Source organism: Crotalus tigris, unplaced genomic scaffold (assembly GCF_016545835.1).
Source record: "Crotalus tigris isolate CLP2741 ecotype Arizona unplaced genomic scaffold, ASM1654583v1 scf7180000024457.371407, whole genome shotgun sequence".
Lineage (NCBI taxonomy): Eukaryota > Metazoa > Chordata > Lepidosauria > Squamata > Viperidae > Crotalus > Crotalus tigris.
The window spans coordinates 79904-99132 of record NW_024100627.1 but is presented as its reverse complement, the minus strand read 5'-3'; the positions used below and the strand labels follow the sequence as shown (position 1 = coordinate 99132).

The following is a 19229-nucleotide window of genomic DNA, read 5'->3' as shown; positions in this document are numbered from 1 at the left end:
TATAATCCCAAACTTCACACGATAAACTGAAGGAAGTTAGAATGAACTTGGAGAAGGTGCATATCTATATCTATTTATGAGACTGAGAATATTTGAACCCGCTTTTTAGTGCTAAAAATAAATCCTAAAGCGCAAAACAACACATTAGAAATGCTTAAAGCAAAGATGGGAAGTCTGTAACTCCCAATATTATTTTGTCTCTAGTCTTGTTCCCGGGGCTCATTTATGAACTTCTGGAGGGTCGTAAATCTTTGATTTTCAAAGTGAAAAGAATGCTGGAAGAATAAAAAAAATATAAAATTCACAAAACAAGGTTAACATTTATTCAGTTAACTTGTTCCTTGCCACCTGGAACTTCATCAATCTAGATCTGCAGTAGTCTTCCTTCTTTTCTTGCTATTTCTTAAGCTTGGAACTGTTTTGTAGAATAGCTGTGCTGTGTTACCTGCCTATCTCCTTCAAACCTGTGGACACAGCCCAGGAAGTGAAGTGAGTCCTTGGAAGTAAAAGTAACCCCAGGTGATTTTTTTCTCACCCGTTGAAGCCTCCAATGTCAAACTATTTTCTGTAATGTTGGTTAGACAGCTATACCTCCCTGGAGTTACCATGAGAAGAGCTTGATTTGAAGGAGATTTAATGTTTTATGTGAACAAACAACATCACATTTATTCAAGAGAACATGGGAGAATCAAGGATAAAGGTAACAATGGAGAAAAAAGTAAAAATAGGAACAATTATTTTCCTATTATTGGCCTGTAGCCTTAAATTTCACATATATGAATAGCCCAATTCAAATTACATAGCCACACCAACAAAAACATGTGCACACTCAATAGGAATCCTCACTATTATCATATGATGAGTGGGACTAAGATCTTGGCCACTGCTTTCAGAGCTTACGGTTAGGTGTACTGTATAGTAGGGAAAAAGCTTATTTTTTCCGACTTCCACCCTGCTTTTTCTCTATGTTTCCCAATAGACCTATTCCTTTTCTGAACTGGAGGTGACCAGAACACTCCAAGGAGTGTCCTCCTGGTACAATTTTTTTTAATAAGCATGTTGCTACCTGTTTTACTGAGGAATTCTTTTTCTTCTCCCTTGTGCTTAGATAAAACAGGGAATACCTCTTCCCTCCTGATTTTCAAGTATGACAAACCTCCTCTCCTTTTCACATATATTGAAAATAATAGTACATCCTTTTAAAAACAATAATATTTGGATTTCATATAACATTTGAGTTTCAAAATGCTTGCCACCTTTTATTTTTGCAATTTGTGTGACCCTCTCCTAAAGTAGGTTAGTGTTACCACAGGTAGAGAACTGAAGCAGAGGAAAGGAGGCTTGGTTAAGGTTACTTTGTGAAAACAATATTAGTTGGACATCTGCATGTCGTCACAGTGCAAATGTTGCTTAAAACTAAGCAAATATACTGGGGATATTTTTGTAGGGGCAATGAGGATTGCTATATCCCTATTTGCAGTCTGTAAACATAGGTACTATGTTGTTACCAGAGGAAGGTTAATTTTTCTTTTTGTTTCCAATTCCAAATTTCTAAGGCAGAAATTACAAAGCTTGCTTAAAGAGAAAAGGGAAAAGAGAGAATGAGAGAGATTCTGAAATTAGATTTCTCCAACGTAATTATCAAGTGTCACTAATTTGACAAAATAGGTATTCTTTATTAACAAATTAACACATAAGATTAAAATATGCTTAGTTGACAGAAATACAAGTCCCTAGCTCATTATCTGCAAGCTAAAAAAATAAGCTTTCGTAAAAGAGTTTGATATTAGTAATTGAGAAAAGCTGCCTTAATGCACATCAGATTCATTTAGCCAAGTACTAATCTTTTTGAGCTCTCCAAGATTCCGGATTGAGTTTTTCCCATTACCTACTAATTCTCTGTGTCAGCTAGGGATGGTAAAAACTGACCAAAATCCCAAGCTAGCACTATATGTAAATCACATACTATTTCACTGAGGCAAGATCCCATCTATTGCTTAACACAAACAGACTTAGGGACTCTTCTATGCTTCATGATCATGCATAACCTCTAGTAAGACAAAAAGTAAAAGAAGTGTAAATATTACTGGAGGCAACCTAAAAGGCCTCCAACTATCTGCTCAACTACAATTCTTAGCATCCTTCACTATTTGACATGCTGGTTAAGGCTGCTGAGAATAATAATTCAGGATACCAGAAAAATCCTCGTCACTAGTTTACTGTGACCAAAGGAGAGAATCAAAGCTTTCCTTTTTAATTGACTCTTAATTGTGGCTAGTTGAAAAGCGTCAAATGATTCCAAATAGGCATGTCTATGTAGCATATCTACATTTTGACAAGCTTATATGAAATAACACACTGCAGTGGATCAAAAACAGGTGAAATATCTCTGCTGAGGAACAGCAGCAGTGATGATGTCTTCAAGTTTATTCTCATTACAAGGGTTTCTCCTAACAGTAATATACTCTTATAACTTATCTTTTTCTCTTTCTAACTTTTAAGGCCACTATATATCTTAAAGAAAGTGTCCTACCTTCAAAAGCTTTTCCCTTTGCATTGCCAATTTCAGCTTTTCTTGGAGCTGATCAAAATCTGAGTTCAACAAGGTACCATTTCTTCCCATTTCATTGTTCTCATGGACTGGAACTTGACTATGAGTGTTGACTATAAAAGAAAGTATTGTTTCAAATTAAAATATTTAGGTGCATGTGAAAAAATGTAGAATACATTACGGTTTTGTTTCACAGATAAATCCCAATTTGAATTAAAAAATACAATACATAAAATTTCCTATTCCACCATCAAATGGATGCAACAATATACACGTTCTAAATCAAACCCCTTTTCAAAGATATCATGCAAAAGAAAACCATAAAAAGATTGTATAAATCACATTTTATTGCTATTTAATGATATTGCAAAACAATGCAAAGTCTGTTAATTAAATCAAATTGTTTGAAACTGATATGCCACTAAACAATAAGGAACACAATGCAACTTAAACAGTTACTCATTTCTGGCTAAAAGACAGGGTAAATCAAAGCTTATTTCTTTATGAACTTACTTAATCCAATTTGGAGTTCATAATCCAATTTGGAGTTCACAAAGAGGGATAATTTCAGTGACTAAACTGAAGGGTTTTTTCTGAGTAAATAGAGAGCTTGCTAACTTTTCTCCAGAATCTTGCCTTAATTTGCTGCTTCTTTATTTTGCTTTGCACTTGATTCTTGTGTCTTTAAGGGTACAGGGAAGGGATTGGGGATGGTGGTGCATTCTTTTTTTTTTTTACAGGGGAAAGCGCGAACGCAGTCCCCCACTACCACAAATTATGCAGTCGAGTTTCCCGCATTTGGGGAAATCGCAGGGGTCAGCACACCCGGAGTGCAATGGATGAGCCTCACCCTGGGAAAACCTCCTTCGTGATCAAGGTGTCTCCCCTGCCAGGTAAGTATGATGGTGGTGCATTCTTACTATTCTGGGGAAAGAGCTCAGAAGGGAGAGAGGAAGAAGGGCCGACCAGCTAGCTCAGGGGTTTACAAACTTAGCAACTTTAAGACCTGTGGATTTCAACTCTCAGAATTCCTCGACCAGCCATGATGGCTGAGGAATTCTGGGAGTTGAAATCCATTAGTCTTAAAAGTGCCAAGTTTGAAGACCCCTGAGCTAGCTGGCAGTGGTGCATATTAACAAACATGGATAAATTCATCATATATTTGTCAATGCAAAGGGAAAGTGATTCAGCAAAGGAACAGCCACTAAAGAAATTAAAACTGGTACCTTTTTCCTTTTTTTTCTACAGTTTGTAATATTTTATTAGATTATAGAATAAAATACAAAAATATAAAAGCAAATAGTAGGACACAGTGGGGAGGAAAAAGTGAGTGGGAGAAGGGAAAAAGAACATACTTCCTCTGTTGCAGTAGAAAGAAGCATTAACATCGAACCTCAACTTTTTATTTTTCCATAAAATTATACTGTAAACTACCATTTCTATAACAACAAGTGAATCTAATCAGTAAAACCCAAAACCTCCCCCCTTTTTTAGTCATCAAGTTTTTGACACCTTGCTAAGCACTGGTAGTACTCAAATATTGTCTTGTCCTAAAAGTGGTACAATCTGTGAAAAGCACTATGGAGCAGTATATAAGTCTAAGTGCTATTGTTAGAATACAGGAGTCTAGGACTTTTAGGCTCCCAACATTGACTGTGCCCACTTCATCCTGAGCCACGAGCCTCAGCCCATTTGCAGCTAGCTTTCCTCCTCTGCTGGCTCTCCCCCAGCAATTCTCCATGGCTAATGGCCCCCTGGCTCTCTGCCGGGCCCTTTCCCCTAGGCACTGTTGTCCTGGGCATTTTGCTCCACGGGACAAGAAACTGCCAGCCAATTGGGTAGTGGGCGGCAGTGATGGCACTGGGGGGGCGACCGAAGGAGCTCGGGGGTTGTGTGTGATGGGATCGGTGGCAGGCTGGGGCAGAGAACAAGATCTGTGCTGGCATGGGGCTGTTGGTGCTATGGAGGGGCAGCAGGCCAATGGCAATGGCAAACAGCTGCTGGTGCTACAGGGGGGACGGCAGGCCAATGGCAGTGGTGCGCAGCTGCTGGTGTTTCAGGAGGGTGGCAGGCAAATTGCCTGCTTGGCGTTCAGGCCAGACCTCAGACACAAAAGCAACAGCAGCAGCGAGGGGCATCAAAATGCGAGGGCCATGCCCAGTGCCATCGCTGCTTTGCCCACCTGCTTGCTTGCTTCTAATCCGGTGCAGCCCAAGGTGCGGAGGCAATGGCAGGAGGGGTATGTGTCAAAATAGGAAGGATTCAAGCTCCACCACCATCTCTCTGTACATAAATACTGGCCACTCATGGAGCCCTCCAATCGATTCTGAAACCCGTTGGTCGCACGTGGGGTGCATGTTCTTGCCCTCCCTGCAGCACCAGCAGCTGTGCACCACTGTAGATCTTGCTCTCTCTCCCAGCCTGCCACTGATCCCGGTGATACTGCTCCCCCCACAGTGCCCTTGGCCCCCTCCCAGAGCCATCGCTGCCTCCCCCGAATTGGCTGGCAGCTTCTTGTGCTGTGGAGCAAAATGCCCACATCAAACTGTGCCTAGTGGAAAGGGCCAGGCTGAAGGGCTGGGGGCAGAGGGCCATGGGGCCATTTGCCATGGAGAATCATCGGGGGAGGGCCAGCGGAGGAGAAAAACTAGCTGTGAATGGGCAGATGGCTAGGAGTGAAGTGAGCACAGTCAATGGTGTGTGCCTAAAGGTCCCATTCCAGAAAGCGGTTCAAGAAGGTCAGCTACTTGAGACAGGAGGTGCTGCTTCCAGTATTGCAGTGTTTCCCAAACTTGACAATTTTAAGGCATGAGGACTTCAACTCCCAGAATTCCACAGCCAGCAACGCTGGCTGTGGAATTCTGGGAGTTGAAGTCCACATGCCTTAAAATTGTCAAGTTTGGGAAACACTGCAGTATTGCATAATGAAATGAGCATTTCAGACATGTATCAGGTTTGGCCTTATTGTGCACAGTCTCAGTTTGCCACTTGGAATTGTGGCTCCTCTTCAGTTAAAGGTAGAGCTAGCCCAGACAAGCAACAGTCATTTATTGCCAGTATGTCAACAGCTCTATCCCAGGTAGCACAGTTGCCTTTATAGTAGAAAGTGGTCAAAAGACATTGGAGGAGGATATTCAGATGCCAGTTCTGTTTCATGTTTCACAAACACCATTCAGATTATCTCAAATGAAAAATATACCAGTTTAAAAAAAACATATCAAGCCATACCCAACCAGAATTGGCTCCATGTCCACATTATACAGGTGAAACTCAAAAAATTAGAATATTGTGCAAAAGTTCATTTATTTCAGTAATGCAACTTAAAAGGGGAACCTAATATATGAGATAGACTCATTACATGCAAAGCAAGATAGTTCAAGCTGTGATGTGTCATAAGTGAGATGATTATGGCTTACAGCTCATGAAAACCCCAAATCCACAATCTCCGAAAATTAAAATATTACATGCAATCAATAAAACAAGGTTTGTACATAGAACAATATCGGACCTCTGAAAAGTATAAGCATGTATATGTACTCAGTACTTGGTTTGGGCCCCTTTTGTAGCAATTACTGCCTCAATGCAGCATGGCATGGAAGCTATTAGCCTGTGGCACTGCTGAGGTGTTATGGAAGACCAGGATGCTTCAATAGCGGCCTTTAGCTCTTCTGCATTGTTCGGTCTCATGTCTCTCATCTTTCTCTTGGCAATGCTCCATACATTCTCTTTGGGGTTCAGGTCAGGCGAGTTTGCTGGCCAATCAAGCACAGTAATCCCACGGTCATTGAACCAGGTTTTGGTGCTTTTGGCAACGTGTGCCTCTCCGTTCTTCCTCCAGACTCTGGGTCCTTGGTTCCCAAATGAGATGCAAAAGTTGCTCTCATCAGAAAAGAGGACTTTGGACCACCAGTTCTGTTTTTCTTTAGCCCAGGTAAGATGCATCTGACGTTGTTTGTTGTTCAGGAACGGCTTGACAAGAGGAATACGACATTTGAAGCCCATGTCCAGGATCCGTCTGGGTGTGGTGGCTCTTGATGCACTGACTCCAGCCTCAGTCCACTCCTTGTGAAAGTCCCCAACACTTTTGAATGGCCTTTTCCTGACAATCCTCTCCAGGCTGCGGTCATCCCTGCTGCTTGTGCACCTTTTTCTTCCGCACTTTTCCCTTTCACATACTGTAACTTTCTATTAATGTGCTTTGATACAGCACTTTGGGAACATCCAACTTCTTTTGCAATTACCTTTTGAGGCTTTCCTTATGGAGGGTGTCAGTGATGGTTTTCTGCACAACTGTCAGGTCAGCAGTCTTTCCCATGATTGTGATTCCTACTGAACCTGATTGAGAGACCATTTAAAGGCTCAGGAACCCTTTGCAGGTGTTAGCTGATTAGAGTGGGACACTTTGAGCCTAGAATATTGAACCTTTCACAATATTCTAATTTTCTGAGATTGTGGATTTGGGGTTTTCATGAGCTGTAAGCCATAATCATCTCACTTATGACACATCACGGCTTGAACTATCTTGCTTTGCATGTAATGAGTCTATCTCATATATTAGGCTCACCTTTTAAGTTGCATTACTGAAATAAATGAACTTTTGCACGATATTCTAATTTTTTGAGTTTCACCTGTACAAAAACACAAGGATAACCTCATACAAAACTTAAGTGTCAAAATCAAACAAACCACATAAGGACTTAGTGAATGTGGGACAGATACTTCCTATACATTACTTAAATATGAATCCTATTGCTTTAGCTGTTGTCCGTGGCGTCTAAAGTTGAAGTTTTACATTTTTTAAATGCTTTCCATTAGTTATGATATAGCACAGAGAAAGTAAGTTCAATGTATGGTAGCACACTATTAGCAGTTTTAAAGATCCAAGATCCAAAAAGTGGTCAAGTGATCAGGCTGAAAAGTGGAATACTTTCAAGACTGGATTGAAGGTGCCAACTGGAGGAAGTGGAAATAAAGCCCAGAATGGATTGCAAAAAATATCATTGATCCACTCACATAGTTTTCCTTCACTTTTTCCCCTTTTAGGATTTCACTAGATAACCCATGACACCTTGGGTCATCCTTTCAAATATATTTCCTTACCAGATTCTTCAATGCCTTCAACAATTTACTGACTTCGCTGGAAGATTTGGGATATATTCAGAGATGTATCTGCTTTAAAAATAGCCCACACTGAACTGTATAGCACAATTAAACACCAGCACAGGAAATGTTCTATGACATTTTGTATTATGTCATAAACTGTTTAATAATATTGTTTATGTTATGTTTTATAAAAATTTGCCAAATTTTAATTCCATGGGAGTTATGGATCTTGGAGTTTGGACATATTTTGTAAGTAATATTTGAAGTATCTTGGTTGAAAAGGTTTTGCCCCATAGTCCGCCATTTTGACCAGTTAAAATCAGTGCCTTCATTTTTATTCATCCCAATTTCTTGTTCAATATTCATACATCAACCTCTTATGCTATAAAATGGTGAGCAGATTTTGTTTCTGTAATTCAGTTCTGAATGGAGGCAGATCAGCTTATTAGAGACTGCCTGTTCTTTTTAAAAAGTTTTTAATGTAGATATTACCAGTATTAGGAGGATCACATGGAAAAAAAATAGAGTTCTGTGACATTATATACACAAGACAGACAGACAAACATAAAGACACTTATGGATGGCAAGAGACACAAACAGAGAGATAGTCGGTAAAAGGCAGGATGGAAATTACATACCTCTGTTGGCAGTCATAGAAGCCAACTGTGATTTGAGTTTTGCAACAATACTCATTAGAAATTCGATTTTTTCCTGCTGGTCATGTATCTGCTTCTCATAGCTGTCTGTCTGTAACGATAATGTAATTGGAAGCAATCATTTTATGTTGATGAATAGGTTTTACCTCAGATAGGCACAAAGAACGCCTATGCCATGGCATTAGCGGCTTAAATTTACTGCCTCAAACTCTAGCTTAATTTTATACTCAAGGAGCTAGAAATGCCCATGTATCTTGTTTCCCTTCTATTCATTTATTGTATTCTCATTGCATGGTTGTTCTGAGGAAATAGGGTGGAATATAAGAGTTTGTTTACCCTCCTCCCCCATTTACTTCACAATAATCTGATAAAGGAAGGTGTAGCTACAAAACAGTGACTTGTCAAAAATACCAGTATTATATGCATGGCTGTATTCAAGTTTATCTAGTGTCCTCTACTATACTGCCATTTTAAAAGAAGTTCTGGATTTTTTCCACTTTTGACAAGACAATTATGGACAAGAAAACAATTAGCTTTCTGACATAGATAGAGGAGTTATTTGGTGGAACAATAGCAATGCCACAATTTCATTTTTTTTAATCTTCCACTTCTGAAAACCATAGCCTTGAGCAAGCAACGGAAAGGGTGCAACTATCTCAAAACACAATAAAAGCTCAGTATATAGCAATAACTGCACCATAAGCCCATTAAAAGGCAAAGAGGTCAGTATATTTGAGCAGCCTGGATGACCTCAGGAAGCAGAAGGAAGAGAAAAAGTCATTAAGACCCAAATTGAAAATGTACAACAGCAATGTCTTGTCAACACTTCTGTACAGAGCACACTCATGACAGCTAAAACAGACAGAAGAAAAGATGCTTTTGACAGCCAGCGTGCACAAGTGATTCTTTTAGAGTCAGATGGCAGCAACAAGTTAGTAACTACAAGATATACTTGACAACCAAATATCCATCTGTATTGAGTACCATCTGGCCGTGATGACTCCGGCTTCTATGCATTTGACACAGCTTCGATCTGCAGAGTCTAGCAAAACAAGTGGCCAACCAGAATCCATCATCAGCCATAAACTGACAGATGCTCCAACCAGTCCATGAGACCATAGAGTAAAAGGGAGGAGGGGTCACCGGAGCAAAAGCCTCTTCTTTAAGCCACCCCAAGTTAAATGGGAGACAATAATAAGTTGACAAAACTTTAAGCAACTGCCTTGTACTTTGCCCTTGGGAATTTAAGTAGAGAAAATTTTAAAGCGATGAACTAATTAAGGAAAGGGAGAATCCAAATAGCATTTGACACCCACAGACAATCCACTTGTTTTGTTAATGTATTAAACGATAATCAGGATATCACAGAGGTGCAGAAGCATACAGCATAGGGACAGATTTTGTCCTCTGCATTGATGGGACCACTAAACTGAGATTTGCTAAATTGTCTATTGTACCATTTAGAGGCCTTTCATTCAGACTAAGAAAAAGAACCACTTGACTGTTCAATAAACAAACTTCTCTAGGCAAAAACTTTCACTGGGAAACATTTACAAATAAAATAACCAGTAATATATTTAAAAATTATCAGATGACATTGATAAGCTGCAGGTAGACAACTACTTCAAATAGAAGGGAGACCAACTCCAGTTCTCTGGTGTTTCATTTGAAATGAAAAGTGAAACTCCAAAAGGGTGTGAGCAACAGCCCAAAGGCTTCCTGCATGGCTGCAGAACTATGGATGAGACTCATCTATAGCGAACCCAGTAAAGGTAGTCCTTGTTTAGTGACTACAATTGCGACTGACAACTTGGTCGTTAAGTGAAGTGATTGTTAGTGAAATTACGTCTGTGTTTATGATCTTACTTCAGCTTCCCTAGAACTTATTATCAGATTTTGTTTGATGGTTTTTATATAAAGATGCCGATGAATAAGGGGGCTTCTGTATGCAAAACCACTGAGCTATAGTATATTCCTCTCATCTCCCTATAATATCTCTAGACCAGTGGGTCTCAGTAGTGTGCTGCAGCATACAGGTGTTTTTAGTGTGACACAAGCTTTTTGTCTTATTTGTCTTTGTATATATCTATGTCTATGTCTCTCTCTATATATAGACTATATATGTATATATGTATGTGTATAAATAGATGTATAATCTGTATATTTAAACACAGTGCAGATATTTTTAAAAAATTATATAAATTTCCTTCAAACCTTGTATTACATATTTAAAAATAGGCTCACTATATATGATTAATCATTTTCTTGTGTGCCATAGAATTACTGCTCTATTAAATATTGTGCCATAGGATGCAATATTGCAAAACAGGGTGAGAAATATTGCACTAGGCTACTGTATGTTTTTAAGTTTAACACTACTTTAACACTAAGACTAAGTTTAACACTACTTCCGTAATACGAAGCACCAACAAAAAAATATTTCACATGCCTGTTTCCTTACTGTTTCCTCTTGCAAATGTGGGAGACTGTTCTTCCCCTACTATCAACTTCCTGACTATCTCTGTCTCCTTGCAAGCCAAGCATTCTTTGACAAAGGCAATCCAAGAGGCAACTGGTAGATACATGTCAAAGCTGCCTAAGAGTTAAAAGAGAAATGCAAACTATCCTTGCATTCAGTTTCATAAACAGAAAATAATATCTTTAGAATGACACAGCATTTTATTGTGACTGCATGATTTTGGCAGATAATCAACATAGCATTATTGAACTACACTGAATATTTCTGTAATGTAGGAAATCTGAGTTGACCTTTTTTCTCAGAAGCGATCTTAAAGGAAATCTTAACTTACAGGATTAGTTATTAAAACATACATACCTTTTGCTTTAGTTCTTTCCTAGCAAAGTCTCTCTCCATACACGCCTGTCGAAACGCTTCATATGCCTTATTAAGCTGCTCTGCAATATTTTTATCCATACTTCCCAGCAATATTTCATCACTGAAGAGATTATGAATGCAGCAGATCTGGTTAAATTACTTTAAAAAAAAGAAAGATATTGGTTATCATAGATTAGTTTTGCTGCTTCACATTTGTCCAGAGAAAAGAACAACTAATGGAACAATATGGTGATATTCCATTGAACACTATTTGAATTTTTTTTTCAGAATAAGGTTTGCCCTCCCCCCCACGTTAATTTGAGGATCTCTTTTTAACATTGATACCTTGATACTCCAGTATTCCTTGATTTATGACCACAATTCAGCCCCAAAATTATTTTGCCAAGTGAAACAGTTTTAAGTGAATTTTGCCTCATTTTACAACCTTTCTTGCCACAGTAGTAAAGTGGATAACTGCAGTTGTTAAGTTAGTAACAGGGTTGTTAAGTGAATCTGGCTTCCCCATTAACTTTGCTTGTCAGAAAGTCGCAAAAGGTGATGACATGACCTTGGGACACTGCAACTGTAATAAATATGAATTAGTTGCCAAGTGTCTGAATTTTGATCACGTGACTGTGAGGACACTGCAACTGTTGTGTGCAAAAGTGTCATAAGTCACTTTTTTCAGTGTCATTGTAACTTTGAATGTTTACTAAATGAACTGTTGTAAGTCAAGGTCTATCTGTAATGCACGAAATGAAACAAACAGCTACTATGAATTCAGTAACCACAGATAATGTTTTTAAATGAATCTGGATTTTATAAATTATATATGCATGTTCCATGTAGATGCAACTATTTATTCAGGCTAGGGAAGGTTAACTACCGTAAATGCCGGCGTATAAGACGACTTCTGCGAGCATTGAAATCGGCGCCAAAGACGGGGGTCGTCTTATACGCCGAGTCGTCTTATACGCCGGAAATACTGGTAGTTTCTGGCATATAAGACGACGTTCTAGGAATGCGGCCTGGCTATAAAGACGGGGGTCGTCTTATACGCCGGGTCACCTTGTACGCCGGCATTTACGGTACTATTATGTTCTATAAAGCAAGCTTTCTGGCAACCCACTAAAACAGTCTAAAAGGTAGTAACATCTCCCCCTGTCCATGTACATATACCTGCTCCCCTCCAGAAAGAAGTAAAAGCGCTATAAACAAACATTTTTTAAATATGATTCCACCTGCCCATATGTATTTCCTTATTTGAGTGAGGATGCTCTTTGTGCATGCTTACAGAAGCAGTAGCATTCTCCCTGATTTGTTACTAGGAGTTAGCAGGATGTGATGGATGTGTGTATACTGGTGAGACTGGCCACTCAGATGAACATCAGCTTGCATGCATCATGGGAGTTTCCAGATGGGTGAAGGGTTCCCACTGGTAGTGTGGGATCAGGTGGGTGGAGTTGTGGCTACTTTTGCCATATGGCTTTGGCTTCTCATCTCCCAGTGAGAAAAGGGGCTAAAAGAAGCTGCTAGTACATTGCTGAGAGCTCAGACATCCAATGGTGATGGGAGAAAGAAAAAGTAAATGGAGGTTGGAATAGAAGGGATGTGTGGTAAGTCCTGGTAGAGTAGCTAAATACAGCAAAATAACTGGAGACCCCATGGTGGTTTATGGGGTCATGTAATGGAATGGGTGAAAGCCTTAGGCAGGTTGATGGGTGAGGGAATTAAAGGCTATAATAGAAGAGATTCTTGAGTCCAGTGAAGGGGACTGCACCTTAATTATGCTTTGGCAGGCTTTTAGGATTTTGTTACATTATCCTATGACCAATAAGATATTTCCAGAAAAATGGTTCTTTTTCCTGAGCTTGCCATCCTCACAGGACTGGGAGCATCCATGGGCAGCTTACAGGTATCGCAGCCAGAAATAATGCCAGGAATGTTACCATGGTAGGTAGCCATGCATACACTGAGTATCCTGGGAGGGACAGAAATACTGCCACTGGCCAGGAGGACGGAAGGAAGGATCAGGCGAAACAGATTAGCGCTGTTCCTCTCAGTCTCCCTCATAATCCAGTCAGTATTTCTGTCTCATCTCACCCCAAGCAGTATTTACAGAAGGTCTATGTGAATGGTGTTTGTTTTGTTTTGCATGTTTGGTGTATAAATGAATGCCCTCTAATAACTCCACAGCCTCCAAGGAATCCATGGCCCACAGTTTGGGAACCACTATGAGGATTTAAGGCTGAAACCATCATCCATTTTCCTGGAAGATAAGCAGGAATTATTTATGGCTTAAGCCAGCAGTCCCCAACCTTTCTGGCACCAGGAATGGTTTTGTGGAATTTTTTTCTCCTCTAAGGGGGGGGGAGGGGGTGCACATGTGTAGATGAAGTTCTGCTTGCTCACCCGCCGCGGAGTGGTATTGGTCTGCTGCCTGGGATATTGGGAACCCTGGTTTAAGCCATAAAGGTGACTGTACAGTTTGGGCACAGCAGCTTGTGTGAATACAGCCATTTGTGGTTTATTCAAGAAATCATAATTAAGAAAACCCTGGCTTATGAACCAGGTTAGAGAGATGCAAAACAAAAATGATAAAGCTTGATAACATTCTAATCCTATAGACACCACTGTACCTTCCTTTTAAAAAACCGAAGTGATAAGAAAAAAAAAACATTAGTTCCTGCTAGAAGGCTTATTGAAAGAGGGCAAGAAAAAGAAAAACACAAGAGAATTTATCCCAAAGAAAACAGGAAAAATATTTTCTTTAAATCAAAAGGTCCATCTAGCTCAGTAATTTATTTTCTAATGGTGATTAGTAAGAGTTGACATTTGAAAAGTTATAAACAAAGGAAAAACCTAACATCAAATTGTCATAGGTACACTGCCCTTAGCCACAGTCTTTAATGTTTAGACCTAGCAATCTATATATAGATTATTGCTTAATTATTAAAAAGTTATATTATTTTTCTCAGTGACTAATGTAATTATACAGTTTAATTAAATTATAAGATTATTAAAAATCAATAAAAAAGAGAATGACCTGGTTAAAATTCTCTTCAACAATCCAATAAAAACTTAAATTAATAGAAACATCTATTAACAGAGAAAGAAGTAGACCAATCTTGGGAGAAACCATTCAAAAGGTTTTAATTCTCCCACTAAGTGTGATTTTAAAAAGTCAGTGGAGGAAAAAAATGTTTTTCAAAAAAATCTTAACACCTAAATAAATTAATGAGATGAAAAAGCAGGGTTTTAAGTTAATTTAATCCAAGTCACGTATGTCTTAAAAGTTACAATGAGGGTACCTTATAAACAGACTGATAAATATTGAAACTGAGCTACCCAAGAAGCCATCTTCAAAATCCTTTGCTATTACAATGGGCTGTCTTTTGAAATACTGAATTTTGAGATAATTTAACCTGCCAACTAAAAGCAGTGAAATATAATTTCCCATTTAATATTACCCTATTACAATAAAACTATAACAGAATAAAAATAGGTAAAAATTGAAGAGTTATTTTAAACCTACATGATCAGTGGACCAAGCATTTAGGAGATTTATCTATTAGCTAAGCCTGTTTGCAGCACGCTACTATGTGACAACACAAATACAAGATGTAGTGTGAATATGTAAGGAAAATACTCAAGTTGCCACTCTAATTTCTTTAAAATATGAGACCATCTAATGCAATACCAGTAATGAAAGTTGCTACGGACTGGAACAGTCCTTATTCCCTATGTAGACCAAAATATTGCAGAGTTCTCTTTAACCACAGATTTAATGCTAGTTGAAAAACCAAAACCAATTATCTTTCCTCAGATTTCATACCAAACAAACAAGAACAGCTTCCAGAACATAATTAATTAAATGTGACAAATTTCTAATTTAAACAGAGTCAACTTTGGCACCAGCATTCTTTTGCTTCCCTATTTATCATTGAGGGAAAACTATTTTTTTAAGGAGCCCTTACTCACTCCTGCTCAGATCCTTTGCATTCATTTTAACTGAAATGTAATGGTTTATAAAGATTTCTAATAGTGCATTCTCAAGCCAGTTAATTCATAAGTGTCACCAAACGCAATGAATTTACTGCAGTTTGTAGGCTCAAGGTGGTTGCTTAAGAGATTTAAATTTCCAACTTTTAATGGCTTATTTGGATGGATGCTAGATAGAACTCAAAGAGGTCAAAGAGTAATTCCAGGCGATTCCATCCATTGTGCACCCATCCTGAAGGAGTGGGATCTGAATGAAAGGTCAAAAATTACTCAGCATTTTCCCAGAGGGCTAGTCAAATGCTTTACTTGGTTGGGCTAAAATGAACTCTTCCCCCCTGTAAGACTGAGAAGGCATATTTGATTTGGCCTTATTGCCGACGTCTCCTCTTTCCATGCTCTTTCATGATCCAGCAATGCTCATGTTAACTCAAAAATGAGCCCCATTAAATCCTGTGAGAAAAAGGTACAGGATTAGAGCCCCAGGGAACTATTAATTCTATATTTATGACAACTGTTGCCATGGTGTTATGTTTCTACAATTGCTGAGCTTTCCAACCCAACAGTAGCCAAATGTGTCAGAGTTTGATAAATGTCACAAATTGGCATCCACACCATAGGGGGGGGGGACTATAAAGACATTTGTGTTGTTTTGCCAAATGTTGTGTCTTTCTTCAAAATGGGAATGAGAGCATCTTCTTGATAATTAATGCATCAGGTCAATTAGCCAGGCAGGACTAGGACTAGGGAGAGAAATGGATACTTGGCCTTGATTACGGCAATTGCTTCGCAGGGCTTCCATGACAGGTACTTCTTTTTTTTTTAAAAAATAAACAAGGAAACATAAAATATACTCTTTGGGAGAAAAAGAGATTTTTTTTTTTTTTTAAAGAATGGGCAAATACAGTACAGGTAATCCTTGACTTACAACAGTTCATTTAGTGATGTTTGAAGTTACAATAGCATTGAAAAAAGTGATTTATGACCGTTTTGCAACACTTATAACCGTTGCAGCATCCCCATGGTCATGTGACCAAAATTCAGATGCTTGGCAACTGACTCATATTTATGATGGTTGCAGTGTTCCAGTGTCATGTGAGCCCCTTTTGGGACATTCTGACAAGCAAAGTCAATGGGAAAGCCAAATTCATTGAACAACCATGTTATTAACTTAACAACTGCAGTGATTCACTCAACAACTGTGGCCAGAAAGGTCATAAAATGGGGCATAATTCATTTAACAACTGTGTCTCGCTTAGCAACAAAAATTTTGGGCTCAATTGTGCTCATAAGGTGAGGACGACCTATATACAACCTGTGGCCATTGTTTCTCCTTGAAAGCATCAGAACTCATACTCTGTTACAGGACTCAACATTGGAGGGAAAGGAGGGGGAGGTTTTAGGGGGGTCTGAAAATCACAACGGGAGGCCATAGCTTCCAGGTTGCCATCCCATCCTTTTGAAACAACTGATCCCAACACAGAGATAAAAGGACCTAGAACTGTTGGTAAGACAAGCAGCCCCCAAATATAAATTCTATATGCAGAGGAAGTAAACTACACACCTGTCTAGGAATACAAATCTCAAAGCAATATGCACGTGATGGGTTAAATTTACACTACATGAAAGAAAGCTGAAGATGCAGGCTTTGATCTGCCCATCCGCTACCCCCTTGAAAATGTCTGAACCCTGCTCACAGAATGCCGAAGTGGGTTTGGAAACTTTTCTACAGAACCTTAAGGTTCTGCAAGAACTTGATGAGATTCTGTGAGAGTTTAAAGACAAACCAAAAGCCCAAACACAAACAGGGACATCGGTACAATTTTTCTCAAGAATAGAAATCATATCCCAGTCACTGAACTTTGATTTGTTTGGTTGAAACATCAGCCTCCTATTGTGTAACTAGAATTGTGTAATTCTAGTTTTAACTCTGGTATGCCGAAATCTTTAATTTTTTATTTAAAGTACCGTATTTTCCGGCGTATAAAGCGACCCGGCGTATAAGACGACCCCCGACTTCGGCGCCGATTTTCATGCCTAGAAAGTCGTCTTATATGCCGGAAACTACCGTAATTTCCGGCGTATAAGACAACTTGGCGTATAAGATGACCCCTGACTTCGGTGCCGATTTCTGCACTTTAGAAAGTCGTCTTATACGCCGGAAATTACGGTAACAGGGTTTCTCAACTTTGGCAACTTTTAAGATGTGTGGCCTTTAAGTCCCAGAATTCCCTAGTCAGCGTACTTAGGTCACTCATCTTAAAGTTGCCAAGGTTGAGAAACACTGACTTAGAATAAGGACAGATTTTCTGGGGAAGTAATTGGTACATCCAAGTTTGTGAAATTCATAAATTTGCATAAATAAGCTATAGTGAACCCAATTTAATTTTATTCTCCATTTTCTACCATTAGAGCTTTGTCTCTTACTCAGGGATTCTCGGATTCTGGTTCCATAGCCTGTAAAAGTTTGAAAATCCCTGCTGTAATGTCCCAAAGGTACTTTTTGAAGAGGCAACTGCACTTTATGTTTCCTTGAAGACGTTTCGCTTCTTATCCAAGAGATGTTGTAACAGACTTAAAACTTTGCTGGAAGTGAAAGAAAATTGGGCTTAAGTGCCAAATCAGTTGCAATTCAATACAAATGAATCAGATGGGGGAAAAGGTTATCTGGGACTTATCCCCAGTGACCTCAGAGATTAGTAAGCAAATATGAGATGGCAGTCAAAGCCTTTAAAACAATTTTTCCAAACAGGATATTTTCTGGTTGTGCTGAAGTTCAATAATTCTCAGCTGGCATTGGCAAAAGATTATGTTTTGGCTATAAATGGCAAAAGTCAAAGTCCCATCCCTCTGGAGGGTACCCAGTTGAGAAATGTTGCTTTGAAAACCATCTAAAATTAAGTCAATGAAGATTCTCAGTCATCTTCTAGGTAGAGTTGTCTGGAGGTTGGGTCATGGCAACTGGATGTATTTTTGGTTTGAAACGATTCACTGCTTATTCTAGTCTTATCTAATCCAAGACTGAAGAAGCTACTTGGATAAGCAGCAAAGCACAGAAGTCCAGTTCCCATGACTCAACTTCCATCTAAAGTTAAATCATTATGCCGGAAAATCAGAAGCAGCCAAAACAGTTATCCAATACAATTAAAAGAAAAGTTGAAAAGGAGATGCTGGGAAGCCTCCTTATGTACCAGATCCAGAAACCAGTTTCTCTTAATCACTAATTGCTTGAAAAATTATTGCTATACAGTATTCAGGTAATGGGAGCAATAGAAATATTACAGCTGCGCTGCGTTAACTTGAACGATCAGGAAATTTTCTTGAAGAATAACTGAAAGAAATGGCATCAACAAGACTGGATTCTTTTCTAAATTTATTGTTTCACTGGAGTTTCCATTAAAGGAAATGCTAGACAACTGTGCCAATGCAGCTTTTTAAATAGGTAAGACCATCAGAAATAGAACTGGAAGACAGTTCTTCAAAACAATAATCCAAATTAGATTTAGTGAAACATTTCTAGTGAAACATTTCTCATTTTTTAACCTCATTTTTCCCATTCTTATTTATTTATTTATTTATTTATTTATTTATTTATTTATGAGACTTATATACCGCTTTAAGTGCAAGCACTCTCTAAGCGGTGTACACCAGTAAGCAATGTATATATATATTTACATTGCCCCCAACAATCTGGGTCCTCATTTTACCTACCTCGGAAGGATGGAAGGCTGAGTCAACCTTGAGCCGGTGAGATTTGAACCGCTGACCTGCTGAACACAGTCAGCTAAAGTGGCCTGCAGTACTGCACTCTAACTGCTGTGCCACCAAAGGTATGAACATTAATTTAAACAGAAACAAAAGTGGCTGATTTTTATGTTTCACGCCATGAGTCAAATGTTATTTGGGTTACATCTGTCCACTTAAAGTATGGTATTAAATGGAAATCTCCTGATAAACAAGGTTTATTCTTTGCATTGATGCATGCAATGCTGTTTTGAAGCTGCCTCACAATTATTTTGAAAATACCTATGCACTGCTTAGCAAATTATTGCAAGTTGTCTTGAAGAAATAAAAAGAAGCAATT

The 19229-nt window shown here is 38.8% G+C and overlaps 1 protein-coding gene and 1 non-coding gene across 5 annotated transcripts in view; both read right to left on the bottom strand.

Annotated features, from left to right (window-relative positions):
* TANK (TRAF family member associated NFKB activator) overlaps positions 1 to 19229 on the bottom strand; it is a 39037-nt gene that overhangs the window by 14460 nt on the left and 5348 nt on the right. For 3 of the 4 annotated variants that reach the window (XM_039332222.1, XM_039332225.1, XM_039332223.1), the window contains 4 exons: positions 17573 to 17731; positions 11147 to 11305; positions 8293 to 8401; positions 2534 to 2664 (listed from right to left, as the gene is read on the bottom strand). In XM_039332222.1, coding sequence (XP_039188156.1) covers positions 2534 to 2664; positions 8293 to 8401; positions 11147 to 11245 — 339 coding nt within the window. In that variant the 5' untranslated portion in view covers positions 11246 to 11305; positions 17573 to 17731. The remainder of the gene's footprint in view (positions 1 to 2533; positions 2665 to 8292; positions 8402 to 11146; positions 11306 to 17572; positions 17732 to 19229) is intronic. The other variant, XM_039332224.1, reaches the window with a different exon arrangement.
* Positions 3289 to 3452, bottom strand: LOC120303080. Its single transcript, XR_005555348.1, has one exon. It is a non-coding gene; the product is annotated as a U1 spliceosomal RNA (small nuclear RNA).